Raw genomic sequence first — 18,365 nt, forward strand, 5'->3', positions numbered from 1 at the left:
AATTGAAATTGACAGTTCTAATTTGCTGTACAAAGCTATCAGTAATTAATTGCATATATCTATTGTAATTGATTTCCCCTCACAATGTAGGCCTACACCTGAAAGTATTGAATAGACTCAACTGTGGGACATATATATAGGCATCCAATTATTTCAAGAGAAACATCTGAAATAACTGAATAGTGATACAACACGAGTGAAAACCAGCAAAACCGATAGCAGTGTTCCTACCTATTCAAAAAGTCCCATAGGTCAGAAATGTAGGCCTACTGTATGTTAAATGAGTGTGACAGTTTTCATACAAAGGACCAAACACTTACTCCAGCTTTTCACATCTGCATAAAACTGGTTTGAGAATTTTCATCTTCTCTGCTGTGAGGCAACAATTAATCAGGCGCATAGATCTGATGTTTTCACAATACTGGAAGCAGTACAGCACAACCAAACAATCTGTTTTACTGAGCGTAGCATAACAATCTGGTCGAAAATTTGACCATATCCCCATGGTTTTCCTTGTCAGTTGGTCCTCATGATGCTCAAACAGACAGGTAAAAATGTCTATACCTCGTTCTCCATTTCCACTCAAGTTAATACGAAATACATTATATTTATTATGATCTTCAAACGTTTTTCTGTTGAGTTGATCAATCCATTTTTCAAGCTGAGTTTGTAGGGTAGCAGAGATTGACAGATGTACGCTCTCTGTGAGTGTGCTTCCCAACTCTTTGTTCGACAGACCAAAGAGAAAATAAATGACAGGAAGGAGGTGGTGATCCCCTCTCGCTTCTCTCTGGAGAAGGTTCTCCACCTTACTCTGTCCCTCCTCTTCCTCTGCAGTGGCATAGAGCAGGGCTGTGAAAAACTCCTGAAAACTGAGATGCATGAAACTGAACATTGTTTTCTTTGCAACATTTTTCTTAACCAAAAATTTGCACAGGAAGGGAACACTGACTGGATCTGGAACCATGTCTATTACCTCTCTCTCTTCAAAGAGGACATTTTGTTCCAAGATTCCTTTCTCTGCTAGCTGACCTAGGCTCCTCAGCAGAGAGGGCACTGGCTGACTAAAACCATGACAGTGGTGCTCCAGCAGAATTGACACGAAGTGCACAAATACAGATGTGGTAGTGGTCAGTTCCATCTCATAGCCAAAACGCTCTCTAAAAACGGTGCAGACAATCCAAGAAATGATGGGGACGAAGCAAGCTGCAAAGAGGTGTTCGTTCGACCTTACGGTGTCAAATGCCTGTGAGGACAACTTCTGATCATTAAAGAACTTGTAAAAGTACTCCTCCACTCCCTCTTCAGAGAAACCCAGGATCTCTGTGAAGCGCTGGGGTCGTTTGAGGAGTTTGCTTAGCTTGTCTGAGACAGTGGACCTGCAGGTGACAAGGAGGGAAGATCTGGACAGGATCTTGCCTTGTAGCAGGGCACTCAGGACAGCAGCCACCGGAGCCTTGGTGAACGCATCAGTGGGTAAAGATGAGCTGATGTCCAAGGGTAACCTGAGTTCATCAAAGCCGTCAACCAGAAAAAGGACTTTCTGTGGGTACTTGTTGAGCACTTCATGCATAGCTGGTACAAAAACAGACTCCAACTGGAGCAGATCCATCAAGCTCTGCTCCCCCCTGGACAGGTTAAGCTCCTTGCACTTCAGGTGGAACACAACCTCGAAGGAGTTGGCATAGAGCCTTCCTGACGCCCAGTCTTGCATTATCTTCTGGGCTGTGAATGACTTGCCCATCCCCGAATGCCCCTGAAGGAGCACGGCCCTTGGGGCCTCCCCCTTGTCGGTGGGGCTGAAAAAATTCTCCATGCGAATGCTCTCATAATCTTTTGCATCTCTGGTGAGAAGGACCTGATGGAAGAAAAAAGGAGTAGGTTAAAGCCTGCACATCCAAATGTCTGACCTGGTAGCAGGACAACCAAATAACCAGATAAAAAAGAAAAAAAAAAAGGTCGGCTTCAACCAGGATTTTTCTTCTGCTTTTTAAAATTATTATTATTATTATTATTATTATTATTATTATTATTACTATTACTTGCTTTTCACCTGAAACGTCACTGAAATAATACATTTTTAAAATGTGGGTGCAGAGAAATCCTGATTGAAGAGGGCTTTTTTCTTTTTTACAAGGACCTGATGGAAGGCATCTCCTCTGGTGCAGATCTCCTCCACCCTCTTCTCCCGGGGCCGGTGCTTCTGCACCATCAGCAGTTGTGTGTAGCGATCGGCCAACCGTACGTCCTCGCATGGGAGGGAGTTGTACTCCTCCACAGTTTCATACCTGGAGAGGATGGACTCCTTGTAGTCCAACATAACAGATTTGACATCTTCACGGAAAAAAAGAAAACGATGGATAATGCATTACATTTTGAAGAGGAATTATGATGATAATTGCAACAATGTATGACCTTCGTGCATTGCTTGACTTTTCTTGGCATGACTTCTCCCACCACTCCATTTCAGCTGCTCTGTTTAACAAGAGGCACTGACAGTGCACGGGGACATCATGTTCTCCATATCATAGGTATCTCTAGGTATTTTAAACCCTTACCACAGAGCCTCTATTATAACTTTATTGTCACCAAAATTGTAATGGCCTAGTCTTAATCTGTTACTTAAGACTCGCTGCATCGTCATAGCCATGTTGTACTTGAGTGTTTTCAGGAAATAGTGAATAGTATCCAATAGGCCCGTCGACGGGCCCACCTGCAGTAAGAGGCAACTTACTTACCAATGTCATCTTTAGAAGCCGTAGCAGATGATGCACATGCCCCGCCACCTAATTGTAAGGGGGGAAATCAGGGTAAGTTAACCCACTCACACACATCTTCAGACCCAACACAGTGCTATTGAGGAGTACCATTCAGCTAGACTGATGTGTTGAGAGGGCAATAATATGTTAGGGTCTTCTTGCACACTCTCACCTGAGGAGCTCAAGGATATGTTGACGTTTCCTTGGACAGTGGTGTGCAACAGCACTGGAGCGCACACCTGACCTCCCTGGGAACCTGTGATACTGACCCCTTGTGGACAAGAGAGGCCACCCTCGGTGTTGAGTCCTTTAAAATGTATGATAAAACATTGTGGAGAATTTAGAGCCGCCTTGTGTAATGCAAATGGACATTAATTTTTAGCATAAAGAATGGAGAGACGAATAATGAGGTAAATTGCTATATCTGGAGTGTTAGGAGCGGCGGCCTTACCATCTTCACTGGCCATGTCTAGGCAGCATCCTCAGTATCTGTAGGCCAGAGTGTATCCTGTGTGTGCGGGGTGGTGGTGCCAGTAGGCCTGGCCTATAAGTTGGGTGGAGGGAGGAGGGCCCAGGCCCAAAGTCCAGGGTGGAGGTGCATGGGTCCTTTTGTTCAATGAGGAAGACGGTGTGACTTCCATAGACTACATGTCTATGGTGAGTTCTGCAGAGAATGGAATTAGTGTGAGCATGTCAATATCCCGGGTGTTGTTGGTCAGAAAGTTGTGAATGTAACCCCAGAGACTGCCGCCAGCATAGCCTACTCGGCAGAGAAGGTGACTGTCATAGCTCTGTCTCTCTGCAGCTCCTCCAAAATGACAGTGTGGGGCAGTGACCCGTGTCTATAATAATAATAATAGAGTGATTCTACGATTCCCCTACGCTTTTGCCAAAAGCAAAATGTCAATTATCAGTATTTTTTTTCAACTAAATGACCTAGATGTTTACATAGTGTATATATTTAAGTTTCCAAACAAACAAATTGCCAAGCTTAATCTTAAATCATTTGATAAATACTCCAATGAAAGCGAACATTTGCTTAATTATTTTGTCAACAGTGTTATGGACAAATACTATGTCATTTCAAACATATATAAAAATACTACATAGTTGAAACAATATATGTTTGAAAGTGCTTATGTCCCTTAGCAGTAATGTTGTCTTTAATCTGTGCAACTGATATAGAAAATGTGATTGTTGAGCTTCATAAGTAGGATTTTATGAGTCACTGTGATACAGACTGACACATTTTTCATCATAAATCCCTGTAACGTCTGATTTGAATATAGTCACCCTCCTTACACAAGACTTCCTTCTCCAGAGATAATCCCTAGTGTATGTTCATAGGATTTTTCCAACACATAAGGGATCAATAGCGCAAAAACACTTTCAAAACAGTCAACGGTGTTACTCAACGGTGTTACGGTCAACAGTGCAGGGGAACAAGTCGGCACTTTTTTAGGAGAAAAAACAGAGCAGACAAACCCATCTCCCTAGAACACAAATTATTTAGTTTGTTTGTCTGTCAATATGGATATAAATTGGCAAAAACATACTCCTCTTCAACTGTCATCAGTGTTGCCAGATTGGGCTGGTTCCCGCCCAATTGGGCTGCTTAGGATGGCCGGGTGCGGGTAAAAATGGCATCTATCAGAAAAACCTTCCCACTGCCATATAAATCAATAGAATTGGGCGGGTTTTTAGGGCGGATTTTGATCACTTTTTGGGCTGGAAATCATCAGCCTCATCTGGCAACCCTGACTGTCATACTTAATTGTAACACCATTGACGGTAACACCGTTGACATTTCAGCCATTTTTATGGTGTTGTGCTAACTGAGGACCTCAGAAGTTCAACCACAACACCTTAATCAATTCATGTATCTGTATGCTTTATCTGTGTTTTTCTACATGTGATTTCTAATTCAGATTCTTATGAATATGTTGATAACACCGTTGACAGGCAATTTTCCCGCTATGAGAACATGAAAAAGAATGGATTAAATTATGGAAGGATGGAGCTCAATATTTACCAAAAAGTCTTCCCGTATTCTGCCAAAGAGGTTATGACATCACGTGATGTTATTCGTATGGCCTAAGACCAAACCATTACTGATTTATGGAGGAGGTTTCAGACCGTGACACCGTTAACACAGTTTTCGTGGACAAACACAAAATGGCAAATTTCATGTATAATGGAAAGGACAGTGGTCTTTCTGACAGTTTTGTCATATTGTGATGATTACTGTGAATCAACATTTGCAATCGTCTTGGGCAAAACAAGTTTCTTTACATGCTAATATGAAGACTGAATCTGACATTTGGAAAACAGGACGGCATGAAAACGCCCAAAACCAGTATTAATATTCATTCTTGCTGAGGGAAATAATGCTATGTCTACACTTTCTGTATTATATGAAAGATAAATGTTTTCTAATGTCCAAAACATCATTGGATGCAGTTAATAGTTAGTGGAATTGCCAAATAAAATCCACGGACTTAAAAGTGTAGGCGAATTAGAGAATCACTCATAATAATAATAATAATAATAATAATAATAATAATAATCAGGGTCGCTGACAGCTTTTGCGGGGCCTGGGACAAAGCCACTTGAAAGGGCCCCCCATCTAATGTAGACTAAGTAGGACCCAATTTTGGGCCCTCTCTGTCCCTGGGACAACTGACCCTTTGTCCCCGAAAAAAAAAAAAAAACAGGGTTTAGGGCAGCAATCTGAAAACCAGTCATTAGATTTTAAATCACAATCTAATCCAGTGGTTCCCAACCTTTTTCTTAAGGGACCCATGTTTTTGCTATTGTAAGCTTTGGTGACCCAACCACGCGAGACGGAGTCACAAGATGCCCTCCGTTTCCTGCGAAAACTTATTTTAGTTATTTTATTCCTCAATTCGTCTTTGGTCAAATATAGAATAAATGTTTAATGCAGCACTTACAATTTGTTGCGTCTATGCATTTAATATTAGTTAAATGCTTTGTCTTTTATTCAACATGGGCTATATATATTTAAAACGAAACCCCTTAAAATCAAGAGGGCTCCGCGACCCCCTGTGGATCTTTGGCGACCCATAAGGGGGGTCCCGACCCATAGGTTGGGAACCACTGATCTAATCTATCCATTTAGGATGGGCTAGGCCTAGGCTACCATAACAGTAGGCCTAGGCTATAGTTGTTGTGGCTAAGCTATAGGGCCTACTGCCGTACAAAACAAGAATGCACTAAAATGGCCGAAATTGAGTTTAGATCGGAAATGGGCTTTAAACTACCTAATTTGTCGTGTGTCAAAAGACTGTTGTCCAACATCGTCCCGTTTTTAGAGAAAAATCATATTGAAAGTGTCAAAATTACAAAGACTGCGGTGTTTGGGTAAAGGTTACGTCATACAAAACAAAAACGCAGTAAGTCGCTGAGTTTCAGGCTACTGCACTTTCCAATGGGATTGGTTTGGGAGTAGACAGTAGGCCCAGCCAATATTATTAGCCACATATTAGCCAAGAACGCAGTAACTCCTGTAGTAACTCCATTCTGTGGCTAATACCAGCCAAGAACACAGTAGCCTATAGGCCTAACTAGGTTGTGTGCATTTAATTTCCATCCTAAAAAAATTCTATCTAGAATCTGAGTTACTGTCTTGTTTTGCACGGCAGTAGTTTATAGCGCACACGGGGGAGAGCACCGTGCTTGAAAAAGTCCAATTGACGCGACTCGTCAAATTGCAAAAAACTGAGAAGCTTACCTTTCATTCCATCATGACTGTTCCTGTCCGTGTTGTAGGCCTATGTGTGGATACGTGAAATTGGTTTGTTTTTTGCATTTATCATCGCATTTTTTGTCCTTCGGAGTTTCAGTTTTCATATCAGGAAGTGTGACGACGACATAGGTTCAAGTTCAAGGAAGTCTTCATCTGTCAGTTCAACAAAGAATGTAAATAAAGTTCTTTGAGTTCAGCCCATGTATTTGGTTCAACCCATCTCACGTTACATCAAGTGTTCAGTCAGAAACATATAGGCCTACACGTCACGCGCGCACACAAACGCACGTCTGCAGTTATTACACTGTAATATAATGCAAGCAGGGCCTACCACAGTGTTTTTTTTCTCTCTGATGTATCACTCTTAAAAACAAATAGGACTACACACAGAAATGCACAAGGTTGAAGGGAGCATGAGGGTGCTATGATTCCCCCCTTTTTTCTTTTCTTTCTATAGCCTGTCCGGATCAAAATGACACGAACACCTTACAAAGGGGAGGTTTGCGCAAATGTTCTGAGTTTTTACTGTGTAGGCCTATGAACTGCTGTGTTGATAGAACATGAGTGACCTAACACGAGTGTGGATTTGCAAGCCTAAAATGTTAAATGTTGTATTCTGTGTCTAATATCATTATGCCTTTGCGTCGCGTTGCTGGTTGTATTCTGTGTCTAACCCCTATAGGCCTATCCTCAGATTGTGTTAAATTGCACTTTTACTAATACTGTAGGCCTATTTTCAATCATTTTCAATCAAATCTAATTTTCGCCACTCCATAACACACTATGCGACCACAGATGCATGACTTAATTTGGAGATAGGCCTATAGGCCTACTTCTAAATTAACTCAAAATTCATTTGGTTTTGAAAACATCATGCAAACACTTAACAATTCCGGAGGACAATGGTCATCATGTAAAATAGTGGTGAGGAACCTTTATCATTCAAAGGGCCACTTCAAGAGTCCTACAAGGGCCGTAGGCCTGCTACTATGAACACAAACCCGGATTTCCCCTTAAGCTAACTCCATCCTTAGATTAGTATTGGCGCAAAAGCCAGCAACGCGACGCAAAGGCATAATGATATTAGTATACTAATACTAATACCAATACTAATACTAATAGGCTACTAATACTAATACAAATACAATTATTGATAATAATAGGCCTACTAGTAATACTAACAATGGCGATACGGATAGGCTACGTATAGCCTAAGTAGGCCTAGTTATGTTCAGGTACCGAGTTATCACATCAAAAACAAACCACCGGTCAAAAGTTGGGTCAAAATCAAAACGTTGACGTATTTTCCGCCTTCACTGCACCCAATGAAATTTTGTGTATTCATAGGCCTATATAAATCATGTTTTCTATTTAGGCCTAGCATATGTGTAAAAGTGAAAAAAGTGCGTTTTAAACCGTTTTAATTTTGTACTTCTACTTTTCTTCTACTTTCACTTTTGACATCTCTGGTGATTTGCGTACGATGGATCTTGATTTATTTTACAGCATGAAGCTGTAGGCCTTGGCTATATAATTTGGATCCCCTAACATTCTATTTCAAAGTGAAGCAACTACCCGGGGCCGGACAAGGAAGTAGTGCCATTTCCCATTCATCTCTACGGGAGACATGTAGCCTACCTCCTTTAGAATTCTTGCCAAGTGCTTCGTTCGTCCTCGCTGGTCAGTTTTTAATCCCCCTCCAGTCTTTCTTCGTGTAAGCAAGAAAGCATGTGGTAGGGTGAACATTGGTAAAGTGGGACGATTTTAGAAATTTCAGGTTTTCTGCCATTGTAGGCAAATGCCATTACATCACATGTCAAACTTTTATGTTATTTTCAAAATCTAGGGTGTCTTTAACAAAATTAAGCAGAAATTTTGAAAATATTTTCATCACAGAAGAAATTATTTAGCTTTAAACAGTTCTGGCCAAGTTCAGAATGAACTTCCTGACCACTGGTAGAGTGGGACATCGCTGCTTTTTACATTTTATTTTATTTATTACACAATTGACATGGATATTTAAGTTTGTTATATGTACATTTATGTAAAAACTGTTTGTTTACATACATTTTGCTACCTTTATATGAAGAATTTGTTGCATAAACCTGTTTACATGCAACGCACCCATAAACCTGATACAGCATGCATATTACTACTGAAAAAGAGACTAATACAAGATTTTATTGGTAATGTTCTTATAATAAGCAATTATAAGCAACATTTTATTGAAATATAATACACTATTTGCTGTTTCACCATAAAAAATGTGCCCTGTCCCACTTTACCAATAGCCATTGGTAAAGTGGGACAGTGGAAAATGTGTCCCTAATTAAAATATTTTATTTAAAAAAATAATTATTTTTTAACTAGATGATACTTAATGAAGTCACCTTTCATATGAAAACAGTTGTTGAGGCCTAACATCAATATTTAAAGTGCTAGGCCCTTAACATTATTGACCTCAGATTGCTATGTCATTTTCAAAATCGTTGTTTTTTTGGTTCAGCCTTTGAATGACATGTTATCACGCCCCCCAGGAAGACATCACAACCACACTTAATATTATATTTTAAACATTACATGCTAGAGAAAATATATCCAAAAGATTTAATTGGCTACAGTAAAGCAATATGAAGATATTGATGATAAATGTTAACTGTCCCACTTTACCAGTTGTCCCACTTTACCAATGTTCACCCTACCTACTGTATAGGATTGACAATTGAATAATAAAGATTATATATGTGACATGTCTGTAGGCCTATGTCACTGATGTACTGTATTTGCACTGGCTATTTAGATTCACCACATATTGCAGATGAACTAAGTAAGTGAAGCAATCCCATGTAAGTTTGTGTTAATAATCAAACCAGTGATCTTTTGCCAGAGACAAACTACTGAATGCAAGAAATGCTAGCAGTCTTGGTCAGCCAGTTCCTATCAGGATCAGGCCTGGACTGGTAATGTGGCATACAGGGCATTCCTCGGTGGGCCGCCGCCAGTCCACAGGGCTCATGCATTTGGGGTTTTTTTTGTCTTTGGAAAGTGGCCCACCATTTAGAGGGGGCCGCGGAAAAAAATGGTAGAGCCTTTTTTGGTCCTAGTGCATCCCTGTTCAGGATGATGCTGGTTTAAGTTTAAGTAAAGTATTGTATTGTCATTACATTGCCCAAAGGCAACAATATTGTGTGTGGAACAATAACACTCTTTTCAAACAATATATAAAAAGTGCTGACCCATCCATAGATTTTTAAGTAAGGTCTCCATCCCCTCAATTCAAGTGCTGTTTATTGTATAAAAGTCACCTATACTAATCATTATAATACTCTCATGAAGCACTGTAATGCAGTAATCAATGATGGAAAAGAGGACGTCACTGTTGGAACCGGCTCCAGTTGGAACTGAAAGTTGTGGTCACGTGGAGGCATGTCATTTGGAGAAGTTAATAGATCCCCATTTACATGAAAGTAAATGACTGTGCAACTTTTATCTACCAAACCATTCCTCATAATCGCCCAAGGAGGACACCATTCTGCGACAGGTAAAGGGTTGATTTTTTAATCAATTTTTTAAATAGATACTTATGTAATTGACTGGTTTAGAAACACACATACACACGCACGAATGCGCGTTTTCACTCACATTCATTTTCATAATCAGATGACAGTAATAACAGGGAGTTTTAACCAGTGATTTTCTCATTTAAGCCTTAACTGTCAGCAGTAACACTGATGATGGTAGCTGCCTGTCGGGGAGTTCTGAGCTGTGTCTATTAGTCTGGAGGGCATGAGCATACTGTCCAAGCACTCAGACTGGCATAACACAGCAGTCAGCTCATTAGCTAAATAACATCTGTGATTTGCAGAGGTGTCAAAACTGAAAGCAAGAAGCAAATTCATGGTGTAAGTGCAACATTTGCGTATGATATTACATAGCCGCTAAACCAGTTATTCCACTATCCAATGAGGCAGACTGTACTGACATGAAACCAAAAAAGTACCCACCGACAAATGTTATCCAACCAGAGCACAGTTAGCTGGTTGTAGGCAGGTACACATGCATCATCTGTCTGTCTGGTTACTCAGTGTAGTTACCAGTGTTGGAAGGAAACTGTTTTAACTTTTACTTTTACTTATCTGTGATTTGCGCACACTGGTCTTGATTTATCTTACAGCATGAAGTGGTATATCATAGCAGCTGCCTGTCTGGCAGTGGTGAGCTGTGCCAGCATCTCTCTGGAGGACCTGGAGTTCCACGCTTGGAAACTCAAGTTTGGTGAGGAGACTCTTTCAAACCTTTTGTGATATAGCCTACATGTTATTAGATGAAAGCATAGGCACAGTGTATGTAATAACAATTACAAATACAATGATCACATTTACTTGATTACTTTGATAGATTGATAAGTAATTTCAATGTGTTTCACGCATTAACAAAAATGTATTAAAATGTATTAATATTGTGAATAGTAAAAAATAACAGAGTAAAGTGGTAGGCTAGAAGTAACAACTATAAGTTATATGGGCACACACACACTGAAGATGGCAGAAATGCCAGAGTCTGTCATGACAAGACGTCTCCTTATACCACAATCTCGTGCGAGGTTGAACCACAAGGCAGTGGTTAAATCATCCATTTGTGTCAGCAGTATGCATGCCCTTGCATGCCACCCGGAGCTGTTCTCAAACCACCACAATGTACCTTGGCATAGGGACCATCTTCACTCAGCTGAATTTCTCTGATATTCAATAGAAGCAATAGAACATTATGATGCATGATGCACAATTAACAATCTATGAATGCACCAATCCACCAATCAGTCAGTCAATCAATCAATCAACCAATCAATCATTCAATCAATCACTCAATCAATTTATCAATCAATCAATGAAATCAGAATAAAATCAGTTTCCAAATATATTTCTCTCACTTCCCAACAGGATCATCCATCTTCCATTTCCTCTCTTTGGTTTGTCATGTTGGATAGCACCACAGTCATTTTATTGACCTTTTGGGTGACATGCTTTGGTGTTGTTTTATTTTGCCCCACAGGTAAGAAGTATCATACAGTTGAAGAGGAAGCTCATCGTAAAGACATCTGGCTCTCCAGCCGTCGCAGGGTCCTGGCCCACAACATCCTGGCTGATCAGGGCATCACCACCTACCGCATGGGCATGAACCACCTCTCAGACATGGTAGGTATGACTTGGAAATGTTTTATATCAGAGAACTTGTAAGAAGGACCTAGCACTGATAGCAGTCTTTATCGTCTTATTATGATGCTGCACTTGTTCTTGTTCAAGTTAGTCTGGGCAACCTGTCTGTCCTTTGTTTACAGAATCTTCCTTCCATTGTTCATGTCCGTGTAGCCTACATACAATCAGGATCAGCATATACATGGGTTCACAATTTTTGTTTTCTCCTGGCTGCACGACTCTAGCTGCGTACAACTCAACCTCTGATTGTTGGTAACGACTGTCAGTCAAAAAAATTGCTCACGTGGTTGGCTGCCTGCCAGTGGCTTGCCCCTTCTCACAACACTGTTTATAAACAAAAAAAAACATGTAAAGAGAGGAATTTGACATGCACTCGTGTTTACCCAACGTCTCAGAACGTCTTGTCTCTGGGATCTTTGCCACACCAAGTTCTGATTTTTCAAGTTCCTCATTTCTGCACAGTAGATTATTCAGTCAACGTTTCCTGTCTCTTACAGAGCCAGGAGGAATTGCTCCACACTATGCTGCTGAGAAACCCAATCGTCTCCAACCAGACCAAGACGCTGCAAGGTGCAGTGCACTCCAGAAACACAGGGGGCGCAATCCCTGAGCTGCCCAAGTCTGTGGACTGGAGGAAGAAAGGCTGTGTGACTCCTGTAAAGGACCAGACCAAAAACTGTGGATCCTGCTGGTCCTTCAGCACAGTACGTATCAAGCTGAGGTGTTGGATAATTGAACTTAAAAAAACGCCTTGGGGTCCCCATTCCATTGTACGTTTTCAGTGAAAGGCAGTCATGGGTAAGCGGTTAGGGCGTCTGACTTGTAGCCCACAGGTTGCCGGTTCGACTCCCGACCCGGCAGGTTGGTGGGGTGAGTAATTAACCAGTGCTCTCACCCATCCTCCTCCATGACTGAGGTACCCTGGGCATTGTACCGTTCCGCAGCACTGCTCCCTTGGGGCGCCATTGGGGGCTGGCCCCTTGCACGGGTGAGGCATAAATGTAATTTCGAAGTGTGCAGTGTTCACTTGTGTGCTGTGGAGTGCTGTGTCACAATGACAATGGGAGTTGGAGTTTCCCAGTTGGGCTTTCACTCTCACACTTTCACTTTTAGCTTTGACCTAGAACAGGGCTATTCAACTAGAATTTCATCTGGGCCACATGTGGACTGCATCTGGGCCACCAATTGAATAGCCCTGACTTAGAATAATAGCCCTGATTTCCCAGCTGTTGTGATTGACGTCTTCCTCCTCAGACAGGTGCACTGGAGGCCCACACCTGCATCACGTACGGGAAGCTGCCGTCCCTGAGCGAGCAGCAGCTGGTGGACTGCTCCAGGAGCTTTGGCAACGAGGGCTGCCAGGGGGGCTACATAGACAAGGCCTACGACTACGTCATCAAGGCCGGGGGAGTGGACACGGAGGACTCCTACCCTTACGAGGCAGAGGTATGCTGCAGGGAAATTCATTCAAAAGACAGCAGAAGGGAAAGCATCGCTACCACAAATCAGAAAGAGAGTAAAGTAGAGTAAGACCGTATGGTTTGCTACAGGATCAGGGCTGGACTGGTAATCTGGCATACAGGACATTTCCTGGTGGTCCAACTGTCCTCAGGGTCCTGTTGGGATTCTTGAATTATCTTAGATACAGTACCATCCATTAATTTAGAGGGGGACACAGAAAAGTGCCTGGGCCATTTTTTGTCCCAGACCAACCCTGAATATAATCGCACTGCTATTTTGTTGCTATTGCTGTTTTTGGTAATTGTGAGTGAAAACGTAGCGAGAATGAAATGAAAGTGCACTTCTTTGTCATGACATTCTGGTTTAGGATGTCATGCTGGTTCAAGCAAGAGGTTGATGACACCTTTTGGTAAGGATTACTCAAACACATACAAAAACAAAAAAGTAACTGTCTGTCTCCCTCGCCTCTCTTTCTCTCTCTCTCTCTCTCTCTCTCTCTCTCTCTCTCTCTCTCTCTCTCTCTCTCTCACACACACACACACACTCCTGCCAGGCACACACACACTCCTGCAAACACACACACACACACACACACACTCCTGCAAACACACACACACACACACACACACACACACACACACACACACACACACACACACACACTCACACACACTCACACACACACACACACACACACACACACACACACACACACACACACACACACACACATTCCTGCAAACACACACACACACACACACACACACACACACACACACACACACACACACACACACACACACACACACACACACACACACACACACACACACACACACACACACACACACACACACACACACACCCACACACGACTGCTTCCTCTCAGGATGACACGTGCAGGTTCCAGCGTTCTGAGGTGGGTGCCACCTGTAAAAGCTACACCAACGTCACTCCGGAGGGAGACGAGGGGGCGCTGCAGGAAGCTGTGGCGCTCAAGGGCCCCGTCTCCGTTGCCATAGACGCCGAACCCAACTTCTACAATTACGAGTCCGGTGAGTGTGGTCAGCGCCACCGACAACTTTGGTCGGGCCCGGGATAAAATCAATTAGGGGTGTAAATCACAGCCTCAAGGACAATACGATACAGTATCGATTTCTTAAAGCTGGCATTTGATTATTTTCAATACTTAATGATTCCCCACGATACGATACGATTCAATTCGATTTTTTCCAATTACTTTTCCACTTATTTTATGTTATGGAGCTAGGGCATTGGACAGGGGCCAGCGATTCGATTCTTTTTCATACTTAAGAATTCCTCACGATACGATGCGATTCGCCAGCCGTAGGATCGATGCATCGATACATTTCGATTATTATTTACACCCCTAAAATCAACCATTACACACTTTGTCTCTCTGTCTCTCTCTCCCTTTTTCTAACTTTTCCCTCTTGTTCCACAGCCACCCTGCTGCCCACACACACAACATGCACACAGAAACTATTACATTACTGCAGAATCAGTGTGATAAGCCATAATTGATAGTGGATTGACAAATGGGCTTGTGTCTCACTCCTTAACCTATTGTCTCTCACAGGTGTCTATCAGGACGATTCCTGCAGTAGCAGTGAGCTGAACCACGCTGTGCTAGTGGTGGGCTATGGAAGCCAGGACGGCCTGGACTACTGGCTGGTGAAGAACAGGTACAGTAGGCCAGAGGGTTCCCAAGCTACTTTACTATGTCTAGGCCCCCCATACACCAGTATATTCCAGCCAGGAGCCCCTTTACATGGGTTGTGCCACAATATATATATATATATTTTTCTGTGTATCCCATTTCACAACCATAGCCTATGTCTGTTTGTCAGAGCCCCAGTGGGACATTTGAAAACAATGGCGTAACAGTAGTAATGTTCTGAGATGCAATAAATTATCATAATGCAGTTTTATTGCGGTTTATTTTGGTGTTTTTAGTTATTTCATTTACTGAAATATTTATTTAGTTTTGCTATGCTTTTCCTGCCAACCTGCCACTGCTCTCATATAGGGTTACGTGGCGCTATTCCGACATGTCGCTATTCCGACGTTAATGTCTATTGTCGGAATACCGACACATTTTCCACCGTCCGCAGCTATTCCTACATGCCGCTATTCAGACATCCCTAACCTTAACCCTAACCCTAACCCTAACCACTAAAAAGTGTCGGAATAGCGGCATGTCGGAATAGCGCTATGTCAGAATAGCGATTGCCCCCCTCCTCATATAGCACCCCCTCGTGGCCTCCCAGGGGACTCTGCAAATGACAAAGCTTAGATGATGCCTCTGCTTATGCATGTTAATGATATTTATCCCTGCTCATTCATTGGTTATAACCAAAATGTCAATAACAATGTTGTAGGCCTAATAGTTGTTTTAGTTTTAGTTCTAGAACAAGATAATATCAGAGATTCTTTAAGTATAGAGATATGCCAACATAATAGGTTTCTATGGGCACCTAATGTGACCAGGTTCCGGTCTGCCTAAAGGGGCGTGTCATAATGCTCCTAGCATTGAATAGAACAGTCCTCAGGTCTGCCTAGGTCTGCCTAAAGGGGGATTTCCCCCCCAGTAATAGAACCCGGAAACAATGGGCCAATGGAACCTCTCTCTCTCTACTCTATCTGATATTATAGTTGCTAACACTTGCAGATTTTGCAACTGGAGAAGACTATACATAATATGAATTGTCTTGTTTTGGCATCTGCTAAATACAGTGTTATGTATCAAGTAACCTGTTGTCTGTGAAAGTGGTATCCATTACACTTTGTGTAATATGTTTGTCCAAAGTTGGAGCACCTCTTGGGGGGAGGGAGGCTACGTGAAGATGGCCAGGAATAGGCACAACCAGTGTGGCATCGCCACCTACTGCTTCTACCCTCAGGTCTGATGGTAGGTTGATCACTATTCACATCTCACAAAAATGGGGTAAATCACCACACATAGGTTGGCTTTGATTCCAGCATTTTATTCTGTGGGTCACACTCATTATTTCAAAGAATTACAGATAGATGTGGGTAACTCCACTAAATGCCTCATCCTCGAAGGCATCAGACGTACAGTCTGAGAGTTGTTTACCTTCGATTGAGTCGCCAGAGTATTCTCAAATCACAAAGCAGTATGTTAGATAATGAGGAAACGTGGGGAAAACTGGCCAAAAGGCAGCTTTACCGAATTGGAGACAAAAAAAATTATCGACGTAAATCATGTGTGGGGAGACATACGGTATAAGAAGTGAAATTGAAGCACAAGCACAAAAGAAAGAGGAAATTCCGAAGATTTTGACTAACCCACACCCTGTGTTTTTACTTTTGTTTCCCAACACAGATTTCAGCAGAGACATGAGTGGACATGAAACCAAAAGCCTGAGATACAGGACTATGGCATATGCATGTACGAGCAGAGGCCTTCATCCTATAATCATCAATTACAGATATACCTATTGCAGATGGTTGGAGTTGCATGTGTTTTTGTTAGGATAAGTATTATAAGTGTTATTTTCAACATAGAGTTTTATGTATGTATGAAGCATGTCAAATAAGCATGCTATGTTTTCGATGGGGTTTTTTGGGTTGGAAGTGGGTTTTCTGAATCATGCTGGCAAGTTCAGTGTTCATGCAGTGACTCATAGGGTATTACTCACACTTTATTGGTTGATGACACAAAGTGAATCTGAAATTAGCATTAATAAAACTATACCACCATTTAAGACTCTGTCTTTTTTATATGTGCTCAAACAAATGTCGAAATGCTATCACACCTAAGAACCCCTTTAGGGTAACACTTTATTTTAGGGATACATCTATAAGCACTAATATGTACAATGTTAATGCCTACATAAGTAACTTGTAAATGTACTAAGCAAACGCTAAGGCCTACTAGGTCCTTTCTAAGGTTAAATTGGTAATAAATTCCTTATTGTGAATGAACAAGACATTTGCGAATACATGCCTAACAAATGTTTGATTTTGCTTTGTACATGCCTTACAAGTTACTTATACAGGCACATTGTATGTATTAGTGCTAATAGATGTATCCCTAAAATAAAGTGTTGCCCAATTTAGATATCCATATTGCAATGTTTGTCCATGGTCCATATTTATTCCAGATGGTTTCGGATAAAGGCTCATGACCTACCAATACCACAAGGGGAACACTTGTCATGCATGTTCTCCCTGTAGCTTCCTTTTCTAGGAGACAGAGAGGAGGAGGGGGAGGAGAGAGGAGGAGGATGTGGTCAACAACAAGGAAGGGAAAAAAAGCCCAATTGGGAAACTCCAACCACCCTTGTCATTGTGACACAGCACTCCACAGCACACAAGTGAACACTGCACACAACGAAATTGCATTAATGCCTCACCCGTGCAAGGAGGCAGCCCTCAATGGCGGCCCAAGGGAGCATTGCGACGGGACGGTAACATGCTCAGGGTGCCTCAGTCATGGAGGAGGGTGGGGGAGAGAGAGCACTGTTTTTTTTAATTACTACCCCACCAAGCTGGTGGGTCGGGTGTCCAACCGGCAACCTTTGGGCTACAAGTCTGACGCTCTAACTGATTACCCATGACTGGAAGAAGGCAGACATTCAGGAGGAGCTTTTGGTGAAATATAGGCCTACACTTTGGGCATGTTCATAAAATGCACAAGATAGATTAGCGGTATTATCTTTGCACCCTACTGTGTCCCTGATTTCCCATATACAGTATAATGGCCAATAAGACAATTTCCATACTTACAAAAGTTCATATTACATGGAAAGGCAGCTTAAATAAAGGTGGTTATTCATGGCACCCACAAAATCTGATAGTTACCTTAACACCAGTTTCACAGAGTAATTTAGGAAATTAAAAATTGACCTTTCATCATACCGTAAAATGAAATTAAGGAAGTAAATTTGCTTTTGTGCACAAAGCAAAAACTGCATATCTCAGCCACTTCTGAAAGTCAACCTTACATAGCACAAGGACAACACTCATGCAACTGGCTTGAAATGCACCCTATACATTTCATATCTTTACTGTAGGTCAGCAGCAACACTCAAGCTTTGGTAATTTCAGCTGATATATAGAATTAAAACGGTGGTTCTCAACCTTTTTTTAACAAACACCCCCTGGACTGTATCATTA

The 18,365-nt window shown here is 41.8% G+C and overlaps 2 protein-coding genes across 2 annotated transcripts; one reads left to right on the forward strand and one right to left on the reverse strand.

Moving 5' to 3' along the window:
* Window positions 1-625: 625 nt before the first annotated feature.
* On the reverse strand, window positions 626-6,655 carry LOC134435298 (NACHT, LRR and PYD domains-containing protein 1 homolog; the record flags this gene model as incomplete). The annotated part of the gene is made up of 6 exons (XM_063184181.1): window positions 6,511-6,655; window positions 3,211-3,423; window positions 2,932-3,066; window positions 2,739-2,786; window positions 2,141-2,334; window positions 626-1,858 (listed from the first exon to the last, which is right to left on the reverse strand). Coding segments are annotated over exons 2-6 (1,626 nt in total), but the record flags the coding sequence as incomplete, so codon positions are not given.
* Window positions 6,656-9,962: 3,307 nt separating this feature from the next.
* Window positions 9,963-16,946, forward strand: LOC134435056 (procathepsin L-like). Its single transcript, XM_063183804.1, has 9 exons — window positions 9,963-10,066; window positions 10,700-10,800; window positions 11,578-11,720; window positions 12,239-12,445; window positions 12,996-13,187; window positions 14,092-14,257; window positions 14,803-14,908; window positions 16,033-16,134; window positions 16,570-16,946. Exons 1-8 carry the CDS (start codon window positions 9,987-9,989, stop codon window positions 16,130-16,132), a joined length of 1,095 nt encoding a protein of 364 aa, XP_063039874.1. The 5' UTR covers window positions 9,963-9,986; the 3' UTR covers window positions 16,133-16,134; window positions 16,570-16,946.
* The last annotated feature ends 1,419 nt before the right edge of the window (window positions 16,947-18,365 follow it).

This window comes from Engraulis encrasicolus, chromosome 19 (genome assembly GCF_034702125.1).
Source record: "Engraulis encrasicolus isolate BLACKSEA-1 chromosome 19, IST_EnEncr_1.0, whole genome shotgun sequence".
NCBI lineage: Eukaryota > Metazoa > Chordata > Actinopteri > Clupeiformes > Engraulidae > Engraulis > Engraulis encrasicolus.